The sequence below is a fragment of the Watersipora subatra genome, chromosome 4 (assembly GCF_963576615.1).
Source record: "Watersipora subatra chromosome 4, tzWatSuba1.1, whole genome shotgun sequence".
In the NCBI taxonomy this organism is placed as follows: domain Eukaryota; kingdom Metazoa; phylum Bryozoa; class Gymnolaemata; order Cheilostomatida; family Watersiporidae; genus Watersipora; species Watersipora subatra.
This window is the reverse complement of record NC_088711.1, coordinates 9,277,560-9,295,913: the sequence shown is the minus strand read 5'-3', so window position 1 is coordinate 9,295,913 and position 18,354 is coordinate 9,277,560. Positions and strand designations below refer to the sequence as shown.

The following is an 18,354-nucleotide window of genomic DNA, read 5'->3' as shown; positions in this document are numbered from 1 at the left end:
CAGAGAATTATATAGATGTTTATAAAGAAGGGATATGCAGACGATGAATAAATTATACTTGAAATTATCACATTTGTATAATATAATATATTGTTAATAAAAAAACAATTAATATTAAAGACTTTAAACAATGAATTGTTTAATTGATTGAAGAAATCTCAAAGATTACGTTCCCACAGTGAAACTACAATAGAAGTGCAGCGCAGCCAAGCGGTAACTAATTTATTTCTAAAGGTTACACGCAAAGTTGTTGTGCACGAGGTTTCCCAAACAACTAAGGACATGTAAGCGAGATGATTCCCAGGAAGTGAACGGATGTGAACGCTATGCGGAGAGTGAGGGAAGGCATGACAAGCTAGAGGAAGTAGGGTGGTGATGTGTGCGGCTGGAGACATAGGCTAATCAGGTAGTCTAGTGAGGCCCGATCAGACATATTTGGAGACAGAGACAAGATAATTGCTCGGTAATTTTGATTCATTCGTGCTTCACACTTTTAGAATTTGCTGTGAGTTTATATGAAACAAGGCAAAGCACTTGGCTTGTTTATAAACTATTATGGATACTTCTCTCATCCAAGTCGGAGGGTAATGAAGGATTAATGTCTTTAATTCCTTTCATCCCGTCTCATCCAAATTGGAACTCGTTGGACAAGTGCTAATAACAGAATGCCATGGCATCACCCTATCCGCCATAGATATGTATTAATGTGTCACACAAAACCTGTCTCTATAAAAAGCCATGCTAATGTGGCAGAGAACAAACCTAACCACCGATGACTCATGCATAATGCATAAGAGCATAATATCGTTTGATTTTATTTTGACTAATAAAGTTTGAAATACAAAAATACATCAGATGAAGTGGACACAATTTAGAATGTTAAAATTCCTTACTGGTGTAATCAAGTGAATGGTAAGTCAGCAGGGCTGAATTGGGCAGCTTAAGAAAAGAACCAAAACAAACCAAAAAGAAAAAATCCCTGAAAGTACATATTATTTGGTAAACAAATAATTCTTGGTTTTCTTTCCTTATTCTTTAGGTTTATTGACCACCTGTTGGTACTTGTTTGTCCAAGACGGTTCCCTCTTTTCAATAAATGCATTAATACCCTCCTGACAGTCTACCAAGCTTGTGTTTTCTACCATCGTATCTGTTGTCACGCTGAAACAGAATGATCTGTGTTTTTAGCCTTGAGTAGCAACAGAGCAACAGACCTACACACTGCTGTCAACCAGTACACATACTAGCCACCAGGTTATTCTTATGGTACACTTAAGTCCAACTTGCATTAAATTTTAGTAAATTTTATCCAAAAGCTTGTTATTAGAAAGTATCAACATTTTTCTATCATTTGCAATTATTTTTTTTGTTCGAGGTGATCGGACTGCTACGATAATTCAAAATTAAAATCGACAAAACTTGATCCCGTTTCAAACGCTGAGAAGAAAAATACGTGCATAATGACATCACTAGTTGCTATTGTTGCTAAAGTTGATATCGGCTATTGCGTTCAAGTTGCAGCCTTTTGCATCGTGTGAGTTTTACGTTTTACTCATAGTGCCACCTTAAAGCTTATCATCTACCTGAACTTATCTATGTATATGAATACATAAATATTTAAAAAAACAAGTCTCTCTCCTTTGTCCAACTTCATGCTGATTACTCTAGAATCCATGTACTTAAGCTTTTAGAACACGGAGTGAAAAAAATTGGCCGACAAACTTTTGCTTGCTCGATAAAGTTGCAACTACTCAGGGGTGCTCATTTATGTTGGCGCAAAAGCTACAGAAAGTACAACTCTGCCACAAACCACAGAGTGAACAATAATTTTATATTTATCTACACGGTAACTACGCTTTCAATTTTATAAATTCAAAATAAATTCTGCATTAGCAACGAGTTCAGTATGACTACATCCCTTCTACAGACCGTGTTTTAAGAGTAGAAAAACACCTCAGTGCATCTGATGCATACGTAAGATAAATTACGCAACTGATTGTCAAACTCGATTAGAGCATCGATAATATTATTGAAAGGTATGAAAGGCCAACTACGGCGCTGGTAATATTTACAGCTATACTGAGAATGTGTTTACATAGACTGTGGTACTGTAGACCGCTATTATCCAATAACGTGTGGATTTAAAAATTAACTATTGGGTAGCGCTAAAAATTTCATTACCCAAACAATCTAAAAAATAGTGATGTATGCAACATTAAAGAGCCTGTTTAGCATACATATCTGGATGGTTTTTTAGGCAGAACTGATAAGATCATCCTAGAAAACATCATTATCTGAATAATTTCAAAATCGGTCTTGTGTGCAATATCAGTGAGCCAGTTTAGCTACTATTGAAAGCGTGTGTGGATTTTCAAGGCTGCATAAATGTCAAACCTGAAGTCTACCAACTGAGACTTTAAATTTCAACTAAAGTCATTACCCTATAAACATATATAAAGCCTCATTTCCTTTTGGATACCAACTCTATCTGAACTTTCAGACAAACGTTTTATCTGGGCTAGACTATCCAGATGAAGAGCTGCCTTCAGCTAGTTGAATTATCTCACCTAACGATTACACTTTATAAATTTTGTATTTGCGAAATATAATATTTGCGAAACAACAAATTAGTTTATACAACTGTGATGTTAACAGAAAATAATTTTTTTCATATTTTTGCAAATACACTATCGAAATGTCAAATAATGTTCTAATTTTTGTACTGTTTGAAAATTATTTTTAAAATAAAAACTCAAAAAATTAATTGTTTCATTTATAACATAATAAACAGTAATGCAGTTTCTTCTGTGTAATGATTTGGAGCATGTAAGAAAGCATCACCGATGCTCACAGTACTAGAAATAAATTGAAGAATGCCTTAGAAGAAAGCAGAAGCTTGTTTCAAATGCTATTCATCTACAAAGGCAGCATCCAGCAAAGGGTTTCATAGGAAACCAGCAGCATCACAAATGCTTACATCTCAATCTTGTATCCAAAAACTGCTATTGTAATTTTTCAACAACTTTGAGCTCTGCAGACAGTTGAAAAATATCAAACTTTGAGGTTACATTAGGACCAGCTAGAGGTCAGGGAGTGTGGGATGGCCAGACCTTGACACGGCAATCAACCATAACTGTTGTCTAACTAGCTAGGAGTGAAATTAGCTAATTTACAGGCGGTAAGTTCGACTTGATGGTGCTTGTTGTCCTGAATATCAACCAAAGTTACTTAATTCAACCAAAGTTGATATGATAGAAACCAAAAATATTCCAAACACCCACAAAACCTAAATATCACTGAATAAAACTAATGGTTAGACTGGAACCATTAAAATAAATTAGTTGCATTTTTCATAAAATCGTTTTTGTTCAAATGGAAGGAACTAAAATAAATCAAAATTCTATAATTGACAATAAATCATATGAATAAATTGTAGTTAAAACAAACTACAATTTAATCAACAATCTCCAAAGTGTTTTTCCAAGCTGCTGTGTGGACATATAACAAACCTAAATAGCTGGAATGAGTAGTCAGCCACAGCATCCAGGTATTTACCTACATGTACATATGAAAGTATCTGATGGTACAACAGAATAACTAGCAGCGAAACATACATTGGTTGTAAGAATTTGTTATGGCAGCGATGACTTTAACTCGATCATAGAACATATGAAAAGTAATCAATTAAAATTTCTCAAAAAGGTAAAAAAGCACACAACCAGCTGTTTAAAAAACCAAACCTTGTTTTATTTCTACTGCATCGCTATTAAACCACGCCGACGGCTGTTATAGTTAGTCACTTTACCCTCGACATCAGCAGCTATGACTCCCAATAGCTGCTGCTGTTTGGGAGTCATAGCTGCCAAACAGCAGCAGCTATGACTCCCAATAGCTGCTGCTGTTTGGGAGTCATAGCTCCCAAACAAATATATATATATATATATATTTGGGAGCTATGACTCTCAAAGCTATGACTCGGAATATATATATATATATAGTATATATATATAGTATAATGTATATAGTATATATATATTGTAAGAGAACCATACTAACATTTCCTGTCTACTACTAACTCACCAATTTTATTGTCTTGTGTTAAGTAAAACATCGCTGTATCCGGGTCCAAGGCGCCACAAGGGTTGTTTCGACGTGTTTTGTTTCGACGTGTCTCGACACGCCTTCACTTCCTGCAATTATCTTCCATCCACGCTCGGCATTATGACTTTTGAATTTCAACTAGTAACACGCAACTGATGATTTAATTGATGATTTTTCTGTTCAGAACATTTTGGCATTTATCGCCAATTTGTTTCGTTTGACTTCTTGATTTAGCTGTGTGAGTGTTTTTCAAAGACGGCAAAAGATTTCAGGGTTTCGGTGTTGACTGAATAAAACATCAACGAGTCATCTCCAAATCAGTGAATCAATTCCAGCTTAATACACTTGCCAGCTACGAACCTAGCGTAAACCGCTATATATATAGTATATATAGTATATATATAGTATATATATACTATATACATAGTATATATATATATGCATACTATATATATAGTATATATATAGTATATATACATGTATATATACTATACCATCTACCATCATCACCTGTGCAGGTCAACAACAGTTTATAATATCAACTACTAAGTTTTATAAAAAAGGTAGGAAGTCTGAAGCTATTCAAAGTATTGTACAGTTCCTTGGCATTGCCTTGAGCTCCGCTTGTCTCACTACTGACTGCTTGACTGTTGCTGACAATCTAAGCCTTTACTCTAAACAGCTACATTATACCCCTAACAAGTATTGTCACATTAATTTTGATACTTAAACCAAAACAAATTACCATTACACACTACAGAGCCCAATCATATATGTATACCATAAACATCTACAAACACATCCAGTATACAATGCAGCTCGTAAACAAAACCTTGGCAAAGCATAGACTTTTACAACATATGTTGAGTAGCAATGATAGGCAGACACTTGCTACTGATACATTCAACTTATAAGATATACAGCTCAATTGTATGACTCTACTACTGATACATTCAACTTATTGGATATACAGCTCAACTCTATGACTCTACTACTGATACATTCAACTTATAAGATATACAGCTCAACTCTATGACTCTACTACTGATATATTCAACCTATAAGATATACAGCTCAACTCTATGACTCTACTACTGATATATTCAACCTATAAGATATACAGCTCAACTCTATGACTCTACTACTGATATATTCAACTTATAAGATATCCAGCTCAACTCTATGACTCTACTACTGATACATTCAACTTACAAGATATACAGCTCAACTCTATGACTCTACTACTGATATATTCAACTTATAAGATATACAGCTCAACTCTATGACTCTACTACTGATACATTCAACTTATAAGATATACAGCTAAACTCTATGACTCTGTGACTGATACATTCAACTTATAAGATACACAGCTCAACTCTATGACTCTACTACTGATACATTCAACTTATAAGATATACAGCTCAACTCTATGACTCTACTACTGATATATTCAACTTATAAGATATACAGCTCAACTCTATGACTCTACTACTGATACATTCAACTTATAAGATATCCAGCTCAACTCTATGACTCTACTACTGATATATTCAACTTATAAGATATACAGCTCAACTCAACGACTCTACTACTGATACATTCAACTTATAAGATATACAGCTAAACTCTATGACTCTGTGACTGATACATTCAACTTATAAGATACACAGCTCAACTCTATGACTCTACTACTGATACATTCAACTTATAAGATATACAGCTCAACTCTATGACTCTACTACTGATATATTCAACTTATAAGATATACAGCTCAACTCTATGACTCTACTACTGCTACATTCAACTTATAAGATATACAGCTCAACTCTATGACTCTGCTACTGATACATTCAACTTATAAGATATACAGCTCAACTCTATGACTCTACTACTGCTACATTCAACTTATAAGATATACAGCTCAACTCTATGACTCTGCTACTGATACATTCAACTTATAAGATATACAGCTCAACTCTATGACTCTACTACTGATACATTCAACTTATAAGATATACAGCTCAACTCGATAACTGAACATAGAGCGATCTACGAAAGGTGCTCCAAGTATCAATTTAAACAAAGATTCTCTCCATATTAGTTTAGGGTTCTCCTTATGTACACCCACATATGTGCATTTGATATCCTAACCCATTACAAGCTACCCTAAGGCTATCTATACAAAATGAGAACAACATAAAACAGGGTGAAATAGACATCATTGTCTATGAATCACAATTTTCTCCAGTGACTCGCAAAGCCAAGTGAATGTTCCATAGTTTTGATACTAAGAGTGACGTAATTGTTAAAACTTATGGAAAATGGAACAAACTCGTGCTGCAATAAATATAATATATCAGTGGACATGCTGCAACACACCCTTCAGCGGTAACAGGGTTGGATGGTGCTTGTGTTCAATGACACAAGTTTTTCTCTCACAAATGTCAAGGTTGCTGCAGCGCATACCTTATTCAAACCTCCCTAATATCTAAGCCATATGACATGCTAACAAGCCCTGAAACCTACCAGTATGCACCATCTCTGTCCATAGTCATCTGTTTATTGAATGTAGCCTTTCCCATAGATATGACAGGCCTGCTTTTGGAAGCTATCTTGGCAGCAATTGACAAAGTCTAAAATAGTACCAGCAGCAATGCTGTACTATTGTCATAGCTTTAAGAGCTATTATAGCAATTCAATCATTTATTTTTCTTACAAGTTTTAAGATACCCTCTAAATGTAAAGCGCAACCAAGATATCCTGGTGGCCACAACCATGAAACCACTCCAACCTTCCCGAGTACCTATACAGTCTAATCTCTACATCTGTATTGTATGACATACAATATAAGATTTGAGCAAATATTTGTCATGTGAAGTAATTTATAACAAAGGACACCTAACATAGCTGAAATCCTTTGCATGTAAAAAAGCAAAAACAGTATAAATTGAAAATAAAACGTAAAAAAGAATTAACAAATAACAATTAAGTTAAGCTATACTTAGAGTATAGTTAGAATAAATTACTCTTTAGTATTTTTATTATGCACCCAACCTCCGAACTTACTGAGAATCACTGAGCAAACACTTACATCTAAAATAATAATATAAATATTCTTTTTTTTTACAGATTATTATTTCATTGATTTATTTTTAAATATTGTTATTTGTGTAAACTTGGTAGATGTAATAATGAAGATGTAGGTAGTGTTTAAATATAATCTTGGTTTTTCTGATTTTATAGGATGTTTTTGTTTTTTGTTTTAATATAAACATACAATTATTTACGGTATTCATCAGTTTTTATCCTTAAAATGAATTAAAAATGCAATGTGTTCTGATAAGAAAAGTTGCTTCTATACATGTATATGATTGCTTTCATATACAAAATAAGCATCAGAATAGATTAAAGGTTAACTGACAGCATTCTAAAATGACATCTATCGATACCAATATAATCATGATATTTCATTTGTAGCTACGATTTTACTGTTGGAGGAACTAAAACCTAGTTTTGGAGGTAAAACACTCGCAATCCAAGCTTCACGTTGCGACATAAGGCAGTCATTTTTCCAGCATATATGATGTCAATGCCGATGATTAGCCAATGTGTGAATATGAGACAAAAGCACTTCTGTTGGCTGCCATTTTTATACATTTCCCCAACTTAATCGCCAAAATACATGTTTGAGTTACTCAACATGGCAGATAATTATAATGCAAGGTCGAAGTAAATTCCACAAATACCAAAAAGTATGTACCGTATTCCATATTTGTTGGTCCCACATTATCTTTCAAGCAATGGTTATAGAATTACACCAATCGGCTTGTGTATACATCTTGTAGCCTGCGCTAGCACAAAATCTTTCTCTTACACAAAAAGGAAATTTAATATATTGTCCGTAAAATTTTGCTATTTTTCGAAATCATTTATTTGAAACCTATTAATGCAGGCTCTGCTTTCATAAATAAAAATTTTGAAGAGACAATTTTTAGATAATCTGAAAAACCTAATAAAACCTGAAAATCTAGTGTAGTTATACAGCATCGCAGCTGCTGCCAGTCAATATTTTTCAATTATCCATTTTTTGAAAAATTATCCATTTCATAACTTGAAAATGTTTATAAAACTTAGTATTTGGACAAAATTACACAAAATCTTATGGTACCGGGAAGTCCTATGGTACCGGGAAGTCTTATGGTACCGGGAAGTCCTTATGGTACCGGGAAGTCCTATGGTACCGGGAAGTCCTATGGTACCGGGAAGTCTTATGGTACCGGGAAGTCTTATGGTACCGGGAAGTCTTATGGTACCGGGAAGTCTTATGGTACCGGGAAGTCTTATGGTACCGGGAAGTCTTATGGTACCGGGAAGTCTTATGGTACCGGGAAGTCTTATGGTACCGGGAAGTCTCAGAAAGAAGACAGAGTATAAAGATGGCAGTAAAAGAGGAAGTTGTTATGCTACTAACCGTGTCCTCCAGTTTATCCTCAGGAGTGACTCTGCTGACAAGTCCATAGAGCAAGGCCTCTACAAACCAAAAGAATTTTGAAAATGCACCAAACATAAACCTTCACGTACAAAAAGTCCAAAGTGGAGTTTAATGTTCTGAAAAACACTTTGACTAACATTTTTTTGAAAACTAAATTGTAATTTTTGAATTTAATTTTTATTAAAATTCTTCTAACTAAAAACTGTGAATTAAATTGATTTAAATAGTGTTATCAGTACTTGAAATGCCACGAAACTAATAAATTAGTTTTACAAACTTCGCAACTGTTCCAATTTAGCAACTTATCAAAGCTTCTAACAAAATGTTTCACACTCACCTTCATTCCAATCCTTCATGTCTGTACTTTTGACACCTTACTTTTAGTTGTACTATAGCTATCTAGTATCTGGCTCAGTATATGCAATGACATAGAAATGCTTGCAAATGTAGTAAATCTTTTACGATATGTACAAATATAGTACATCAGTGTTAGTTTACATTTTATAAGAATATGTAACCGTGAGGCTACATATTAATACTACAGTTTTAGAAGGTTGTAAAAATACCTTGAGCAGAAATTGGTTCACCAGTAAACAACATCTCCATAGCAACCTTTCTTGGTACACTTCTGCCAACAGCAACCGCAGGTGTAGAGCAAAACAGCCCAACATGCACCCTACAGAGTAAATTATAATAGAATATGTACACTAGAGAGTAAACTGTAACCAGACATGTACACTAGAGAGTTAATTATAACCAGACATGTACACTAGAGAGTAAACTATCACCAGACATGTAGTTTAGAGAGTAAACTATAACCAGACATGTACACTAGAGAGTAAACTATAACCAGATATGTACACTAGAGAGTAAACTATAACCAGACATGTACACTAGAGAGTAAACTATAACCAGACATGTAGTTTAGAGAGTAAACTATAACCAGACATGTACACTAGAGAGTAAACTATAACCAGATATGTACACTAGAGAGTAAACTATAACCAGACATGTACACTAGAGAGTAAACTATAACCAGACATGTACACTAGAGAGTAAACTATAACCAGACATGTACACTAGAGAGTAAACTATAATCAGACATGTACACTAGAGAGTAAACTATAACCAGACATGTAGTAACACTAGAGAGAAAACACAACTAGACTACGCAGTTAGTTTGAAATTTTTACAGGTGAATATGCTATACATGATTCTTATATTTGCATGTCCTGTAAAATGTTCCTCAAGTTTTCAGTACTAATAAACTGGTCATATCAAATATGCACCAGCTATAGATAGAAAGGCTGTGATCAATGCAATTGATAAAACATGATTATATGACAAGTATTTCCTATGCAACTATTGAGACCTCTTGATTCGCTCTTCTTATGCATTTGGGCATCGGCAGCGCAATCACTCGTATACTTGTGAAATGGCACGCAAATAAAGCAAACACTTTAAATCATATGTACATAACCGCCTATATAACAAGAAAATAGTCTAACAATACTGGCCACTGTTCTCATATCATAAGTCCTCATAAACCAACCTGCAGGACTTGTCAAAACCATACCATGTAAGAAAACAACTAACCCTGGGGTGGCAAATCTGCTGTTTTCAGAGGCAATTGCAATATCACAGCTGGCAACAAGCTGACATCCTGCAGCCGTAGCTAAACCTAAAATGAACATGCTAAACAGAGTAGTGTCATGAGTGTTAATACGATTAAATTGGCTAGTGGAGTTATCCACTCCATTTATGCATCAATGGACAACCCAGTTTTTAAACCAGTCACAACTCTGTGGAACCCAAAATGAGTATCATGTTGTGCAACTGCAGTCAATTGTCTGCGCTGGAAAATGAGTTTGCCATAGAAGACAAATCAAAATGGTTTTTTTATCAAATCATAAATTGTTTGGAATTTTACTGCTTTGCAGAAAAGTTATTATTTTCTGCTAATTTGACAGTCTTGAATAGACATGGGTTGATGATCACAAATGACACAATTGCTCAAAAACAAAAATATTTAGTCACGGTTTCCTATTATGAGCTCATCACCTGATAAACATAACATAAACATGTTCCCAAGTCTTACAATTGTGAACTCACATACTAGTGGAGACCATGCTTATGATTGTGACTTTGGGAAACTTGCCAAATAAATTTATATTTTTTCATTGTTTCTTAAATCAATCAACCATTTTTAGAATCATATCAAGTGTAATTAGACAAAACAGATAATATTGTTATAATCAAAACGTCTCATCATGCTGATTCTTCTAAGACAGGAAAGAAGAGGGATATTTTAGTACATAACTAAAAATTATCCTGTGATTATCTCCCGATATACAAGGGGACTAGCCGCCCTGATGTGTGGCACCTGACACATCTATATACATGTATATATTTCTCAAAGTCTGTTGTCTGTCTACATTCTGGCTATAGCGCACACGGATTATTTTACCGATGCGGCCACGCGTTACAATGCCCCTGTTAAGAAATATTTTTTGTAAGGTTCAATTACTATATCTGGGGTCAAGGCCAATTCTTCTCGCACGGACAATTACATTGTCTTCGTAGGAAGTCTCCGTAGATTAGGAGTGTCTCCGTAATCAAAGTTTTTATGGACAGCTTCTGGTGGAATAGTAACCTTTTTTATACACACACACTTCTATGCAAGAATTGTCATTATTAATTCTAAATATTCAAGATTTTTATTTTGTTTTCTCAGTTCGTATTAATTTATCATTACCGAATCATGTTCTGTTGTAATCGTAGCAAAGTCGACTTAAATTAGCTATTACTTGCTAACTATTTCACATTTATATCTAAACCTTTTTATAGTTGTAATTATTTTTATAAATTTATTTGACCTGCACCAAACATATTCCTGATGATATGAGGAAATATGATTTTAAAAGTTGTTTGACAAAGTTTAAAAACCTTTACAGTTGTTTTTATTTTCTCTCTTAATTTATTTCAATTACACAAAACACTTTTCTCATGATATGTAATTTGAAAGTTAGAATGGCAAATATTGTTATATGTTAAATACAAATCAATTTTCTGACTAAAGACTTTTTTATTACCCGGGCAATGCCAGGTAGCACAGCTAGACAGGCATATAAGACAACTCAGAAACAATTTAATTATATACCACTTCAAGAAATTTTGTAGGGCTTGTTTACGCGTGTATAGAAGTGTAAAGGATACAGATTATCATGTAGAACTGTCTTCAAAGTCTTGATACCTGGTAAATTCAACCTCCTCCCCTTATTGGCAGCGGACATTACAAAAATGCTGATTTACTATCACCACAGTCCTTAGAGTCTTTAAACTGACACTTTAGAAGGTCATTCAAAACAGTCTCATTATCGAGATGAACAGCTACTTGCTTCAATAGCTCATAGTGAGCATACTGCTCTAATAACCCTTGATTTACTTCATATAACACCTACCATTCACCTGCGCGATAACTGGAATAGGCAGGTCCTGCACCAGCTTCATCATCTCTGAGCATTGTTCAAATATTGCTCTGTGCATATCCCTGCCATTTTCTGCCACCTGAAGAGAGACCAGCCAACAATAGCAACAAGGACACAAGAACTAGCAATGAGGATAAACGGAGAATGGTGATAAGAAATCGTGGGAAAAGCAGAACCGCAACAGAAGAAACAAGACCAGTCATACCGTACTCTGTTGCTCACGGCATTTTAGTAAGGAAAGTAAGTTGACCCACCAGTTGTCTCAAGTCATGACCAGCACTGAAAACCTTTCCTTCTGCTTTAACTATTATAACCTTAGTTTCAGGTGTCTTATAAGCAGCAATGAGGGCATTGCCTAGATTTCCCATCATTTCTGACGACAATGCATTTCTATAAAGAGAAAGCAGGCTAAATGGCATACAAATATCTCCACATAAAATGTCAGTCAGTCATCTGTGCATAGGATTGATTCATTGCGGTCATCTTGAGACAAGCCAATAGCATCACAGATTGTAGAGAGAATGACCAATCAAGTTGTTCGTAAGCTTGTAAGAACAATCACCGTACCTTTTGGCAGGGTTGTTGAGGGTCAGAATTGTAACACCAAACTCAAGGTCATGTCGCAAGACAATGTCTGTTTTATCTGCTGACTCTCCAGCTCTTCTCCATTTACTCAGATGAAGGCTCCGCTGACTTATGATGGGTGCATAGGCTGCCTGTGGAATCAGAACATATAAGATGCTAGAACAGTCTGTAGTACTTACATAAACCCATAGACCTATTAACTATACTTATAGTTAATATACTATATAGTATAGTTAATAGGTCTATGACATAAACCAGTCAACTATTAGGCTGTTGTTCATGTACATTTATAGCAGATTTTGAGTTCGACTATTCAGGAAACTGTTAGTGAAGATTGACATATATACCGTAAATCAACTTACAGAATGCCTGACGTTGCATGAACAAAAAATATTTCGGCATAGAAAATTTAATTTCAATTGGCCAAGTTTTTGTACTCGACGAACTTGAGTAATTTTAGCTAGTCCAAATCTTTACTATAATAAAAGTCGCTTTTATAATTTAAGCCAGTAAGAGAAAAGAACATTGGGTCATGATCTCTCACACAATCATGATCTTCAAGCGTACTAGCTGAAGCAGACTATTTCAACCAATCGGCATTAAAAATTAGCAGTTGTAACAAGTATATGCACAATTATTTTATAGTACGGCAAGTAGTCTGTGTGGTGTGGTGGATAGGCACGCGTGTCTGTGGAACCAGGGTTCCGAGTTGAATTCCAGCATGAAGTAGATTTCCAGTTAAAACTTTATTGCTATAACTGGACATACGAACGACTGACAGATAAACAGTGAGATTTAGATGAAAGATATATCCATAGAAAACTAGCTATGATTGACCCACTTATAATAAAATGGAAGACAGCCACATATGTGCTATCAATATGGAGCTGAAAACTTTTTCAAAGGCACTGTTCCGTTCCGCCATGAATAAAATATATTTCAAGTTATTCACAATATAATACACATGACTTAGTGATAATCTCCTCTTACATGACTATTGTGGTTTGATAAAAAGGAATAACCCACTGAACACATACTCATTTAGTTACAAATCCAAAATAATTCTTTAAAAACATTACATAACTTTCATGGTCAAACTCAGCATGAACGATTAAAAATGGCCATAAATTAAAGGGCTGGATTCAGCTATAGACCAGTAGGAGAGGAGGCATGAAAACCTCAAAAATATATACATGTAGAAAGACCATACTCTGCATCTCTTTAAAACATTGCATTTAAAAAAAGCCATTTGGCATCCAAAGTGTAATAGAATAAAACAAAGTTGTTGCTGTCGCTGCAAAAACACTTATATTCAAGATAATTAGCTTTCAAAGCTGACAACTATATGGCCCAGGTTATGAATAACATCAACAGCTGCCATAGTCCATCAGCCAAGCAAAACAGCGACTTCAGAAAATACTTGAAGTTAGCCAAATAGCCAAGCCCTGAGAGTTAGTACAATGTGTCTGGATATTAAATGTAGTTTCTGAAATAAAGTACTCCACAATAGCATCACTTAAAATAATTTAAAAGATGGATTAGCTTAATGAACTAGCCATAATTTGCCCTTAATAAGACCAAAGACTTGGAACCACAAAACAAAGAAGTCACCGGTACGAGAGCACTACCCCCCAATTAAGACTATTTAATAAAATAATCCTTAGGTTAAGTACTAGCATACATTGCTCCAGACATCGAGTCCTGATAATCCTGATAATCATTATGAAACTGCAACTATTATCCGGAAACATCTAACGGTAAGAGGATAAGCTTACATACGTAGTCTCTGTAAAACTTGCAACTATGAGCATTTATAATAGTTGTAAGTAAATGTTACAATTTTCAACAGGATGTCAGGTCAAGAGATCCTTCTCAGAAGCAAGCCTAGCTTATACCTGTTCCTAACTTTACTTAAAAAGGTTGTATTTTTATGAGAAACAATATTTACCGCATCTGTTATTTACTAGTATGCCAGAGCCAGCATCGCTATGTATATATGGGTGTTGTCATTCCGTGACTATAGAGAGAAATCATGATTAGCTAAAGACACAAATCATTGCCCTGAAGGCATTATAATGTTTGGCTCACTACATCTCCCCTTGTAAATGTTTAGTCAGGTATCAGAAACTAACTCAGCTAACGAACAGCATATAGACAGGCCATTCCTTTCTGTAAGGCTAGAGAAATGAACACTTAGAGTCTGAGTTCACTCTTCCCACTATCAAAATCTGGTCAGACCTTTGTTGTGATTTCCATTACTACTATTGATGGTACTATTAGGTCTTTAAGATCTATGGTACAGAATCTAAAATACTTACTTTGTGTAGAACGCGAGCTAAAGTTGTTCCAAAACGTAACTTGTCCATGTTATTCCCCCTACAATGACAACAATGCAGCTTGCAAACTAATAACAGTAAAATTTACCGTAAAACCTCTGATTGAACGCCACGTCTAATTGAACGCCATTACGAAAGGATTAAAAAATAAATGTCATTCAAATAGAGCGCCGCCCTCTATTTGAATGACACCTCCATTTGTCCGGCACTTTGACTATCTTTGATTTTTATGAACCTATAATATCAAGTGATCAGTAAAAGAGTGTCCACAAAATCATATTGATCATGAATTGTTTACATTAATCACAACCAATTCTCTCGTTGTTCAACTCCAAAGCTTTTTGTTTTTCTGTTAAAACTTTGAAAGCAACGCCATAGAAATAATTAATAACTGTGTGAGGCTAATAGTAGTTCTTTGTTTAACGCGGTCTTGATACTTCAAAGTACATGTACTTACATAAAAAAAGATTTAAATCTACTTTAGTAGATGAACTTTGAAAGCAACACTATAGAAATAACTAATATTTGTCTCAGGCTAATTAGTAGTGCCTCGTTTAACGCAGTATTTCTACTTCAAAGTGACCTACATATATAAAAACAGTTTAAGTTTACGATGGTAGATGACCTTCGAAAGCAACACCATGAAAGTAATTCCTAATTTTTTGAGGCTAATATTAGTTCCTTGTTTAACGCAATCTTATTAATACGCCGAAGAACATGCATACAAAATCGGTTTGCAAGTTTTCGGCCCAGGATACCTTTAGCGAGCAAAACTTTTACGCATTGCATTTGTGCTAAATGCAACGCGTAAAAGCTTTGCTCTGCTAAAAATTGTTTGGACACTAATATCGACTAGTTCAGCAGTGCAGAAGAGTTGAGGCCAGAAGATATTGTGGAAGGTATTGGACAACTATAAGACGTTCGTTCCATTGAAAGCAACAATCAGAACGCAGCTATCCAAGCAAATGATGGAAATATTTTTGTTTTAAAAACATTAATTTTGGTTTCCACACGTAATATAAGTATGGTTCATTTATGTCACTTGTTCATGAATATATATTTGTATTATTTAATAGATTATTAAAATGTAACTTATAAAAATATGCAGATTTATAGCATGTTATTTAATAGCATCCTTGCGACTATTTTAAAACGGCTTACGATGGGTAGATGCTCATCATTCCACTTCTATTGCACATAGAAAGCTAGTTTTGGCTGCAAACTGTAGCAAACATATCAATGAGCTTTTATGCAACATTGGTAAATATAGATATAAAATAAAGACATGTCTTCAAATTTAGAATGAAATAAAAATTGAAAATGCCAATAAATTGCGAAGGACACAGGCTATAATATCATCGCAGGTCAATTGCAAACAATAGATATCAACTGGTAGAGTGATTTCTCAGTTTCTCGATGCATATTTATTGAGAGATCTTTGACGAGTTGGAAGTACGTTAGCAGATCTATTGCATCCTGAAGGTTTAATATCGCTTCACCGGAAAAAGAGAGCAAAATTTAGACGACATTCACTTCGCCCGTAATAGGGCTAAATTTATCTTCCCAAAATTCTGACGAACCATTTGAAAAATACACCGCCAGCCTCCATTTGAACGCCGCCTTTAATTGACCGCCACTATAAAAAAAGGAATGGAAAATAGAGTGCCATGGCATTCAATTAGAGGTTATACAGTAGCTAAACTAATAAAATTTAAGATAAAATAGGTTTCAAAAAAACAGTTGTGAGTTTTTAGTGCATGACAAAAAATGATGTTCCAATAACACTTCAAAGCTCTGTGAACATGTGAATGCTGAAAGAAAATTCAGTGCAGTCTTTTTTTGTTAATTAAACTACAACAAAATGAATTTTAGATTTAGCCGTAAAGTTAGCTTGATTGCTCCTAATCAATGATAAAGACTAGCAAAACAACTTTTCAGACTGATAAATTTGCCCTGTCTCAGTGTCGGTGTAGTCAGCCAGTTGGTACTATTAAGGCAACACCCAAACCACCTTACAAAAAAGCACAAGAATAAAAGCAGCTTTAAGTATCAGAGCACAATGCTCAGCAATATAGTGTTTTAGGAAGAGAAGAAATGAAAAACTAAGAGCTGCGTAGGACTACATTTGAACTATCTAGAGCAAGGCTACAACAATGGTCTTATTTATGATCACATGCACAGATGTATCCATGCGTATATATATTTTAACAATTTTTTAATTAAGGTTTGTAACTGTTCAGGTACTTTCTATCATCGGATACTCAGTTCAGCATTACACTTGATTGTATTCAACTTGTATTCATTTGTTATCTGCATGTTCTTTCCTTGCTAAAAGACTTACCTAATATACCTGCACAACAAAACCCATCCACTCTGTTTGTAATTGTACAAAAGCCTACACTCATTCAAAACTATTTGTATTCAGAATCTATTTGGAAGTGGCAAGCAGAAGCGGACGTCTGCTTTAGTACAAAACATTGGAGTTTCAATTAATCAAAATAATCTTTGAAAAATTGCATGAAAATAAGCTGCTGATCTGGTTACTACAACCTTAAATAGGAATTTTTTCATTTAGGCTTTTTGGCATACGCCTTTCATGCACGGCTAGCCATGGTGCTGCTAGGCTTTTAGAACTTCTACACTTAAAAAATGTGATAGTGCAATCTACAAAACTTTTAGGCTTTTCAAAATTATTTTCCATAGTTTGATAACAACGAACAATATTAACACTCTTCATTCAGTGTAGGTCTAGTAATACTTTTACATAAAGTAAGCAGTTATCCTTGCTGCAAATAATAGACCACGAAAAACTGCACTCGCTAACGCCGATTAAGCACGTGACAATCACCTGACACTGTTTAGCCTTAAATCGATCATTATAGTATTTACAGTTGTATTGTCAATCATTCGCGCTGTCCGTCAATCAGTTGCGCTGAACGCTTTGCTATGGTCACTAGGATACTAGTAAACATGTGTCGATCAGTCGAGGCATGAGACGTTTCGTTTTAGGATACGCGTCCAAGTGAGTATTATGAAATTTCTTTTTTATGATGCATAAGTATTGAAGACAAAGTGTTTTTATTTTGCATAATTTTAAAATAATTTAGAACAATTAAGGTGTATATAAAAAAATTCTTCCGTGGGAGAATTTCTTTATATACACCTTAATTGTTCTAAATAAGGAGCAAATAAACCTACAAACCTGCTGTTGCTTTCACTTGAATGTCTCTCCTTTTCATTCACAGAAGAAACACCATGAATTACAGAAGATTCTTGCCTGGCCTCATTGCAGTGTTTACTATTTGCCAATTTTATCCACAAAGTTCTTCTGCTTCAACAACAATCTCTA

General features: G+C 34.7%; 1 protein-coding gene across 1 annotated transcript; it reads right to left on the bottom strand.

Annotated features, from left to right (window-relative positions):
• Positions 1-796: 796 nt before the first annotated feature.
• Positions 797-18,300, bottom strand: LOC137393668 (enoyl-CoA hydratase domain-containing protein 3, mitochondrial-like). Its single transcript, XM_068080309.1, has 10 exons — positions 18,208-18,300; positions 14,988-15,045; positions 12,652-12,800; positions 12,339-12,474; positions 12,058-12,163; positions 10,193-10,277; positions 9,163-9,272; positions 8,576-8,634; positions 6,631-6,737; positions 797-1,161 (listed from the first exon to the last, which is right to left on the bottom strand). The coding sequence occupies exons 2-10, from the start codon at positions 15,033-15,035 to the stop codon at positions 1,029-1,031; spliced, it is 933 nt and encodes a 310-aa protein (XP_067936410.1). The 5' UTR covers positions 15,036-15,045; positions 18,208-18,300; the 3' UTR covers positions 797-1,028.
• Between the last annotated feature and the right edge of the window lie 54 nt (positions 18,301-18,354).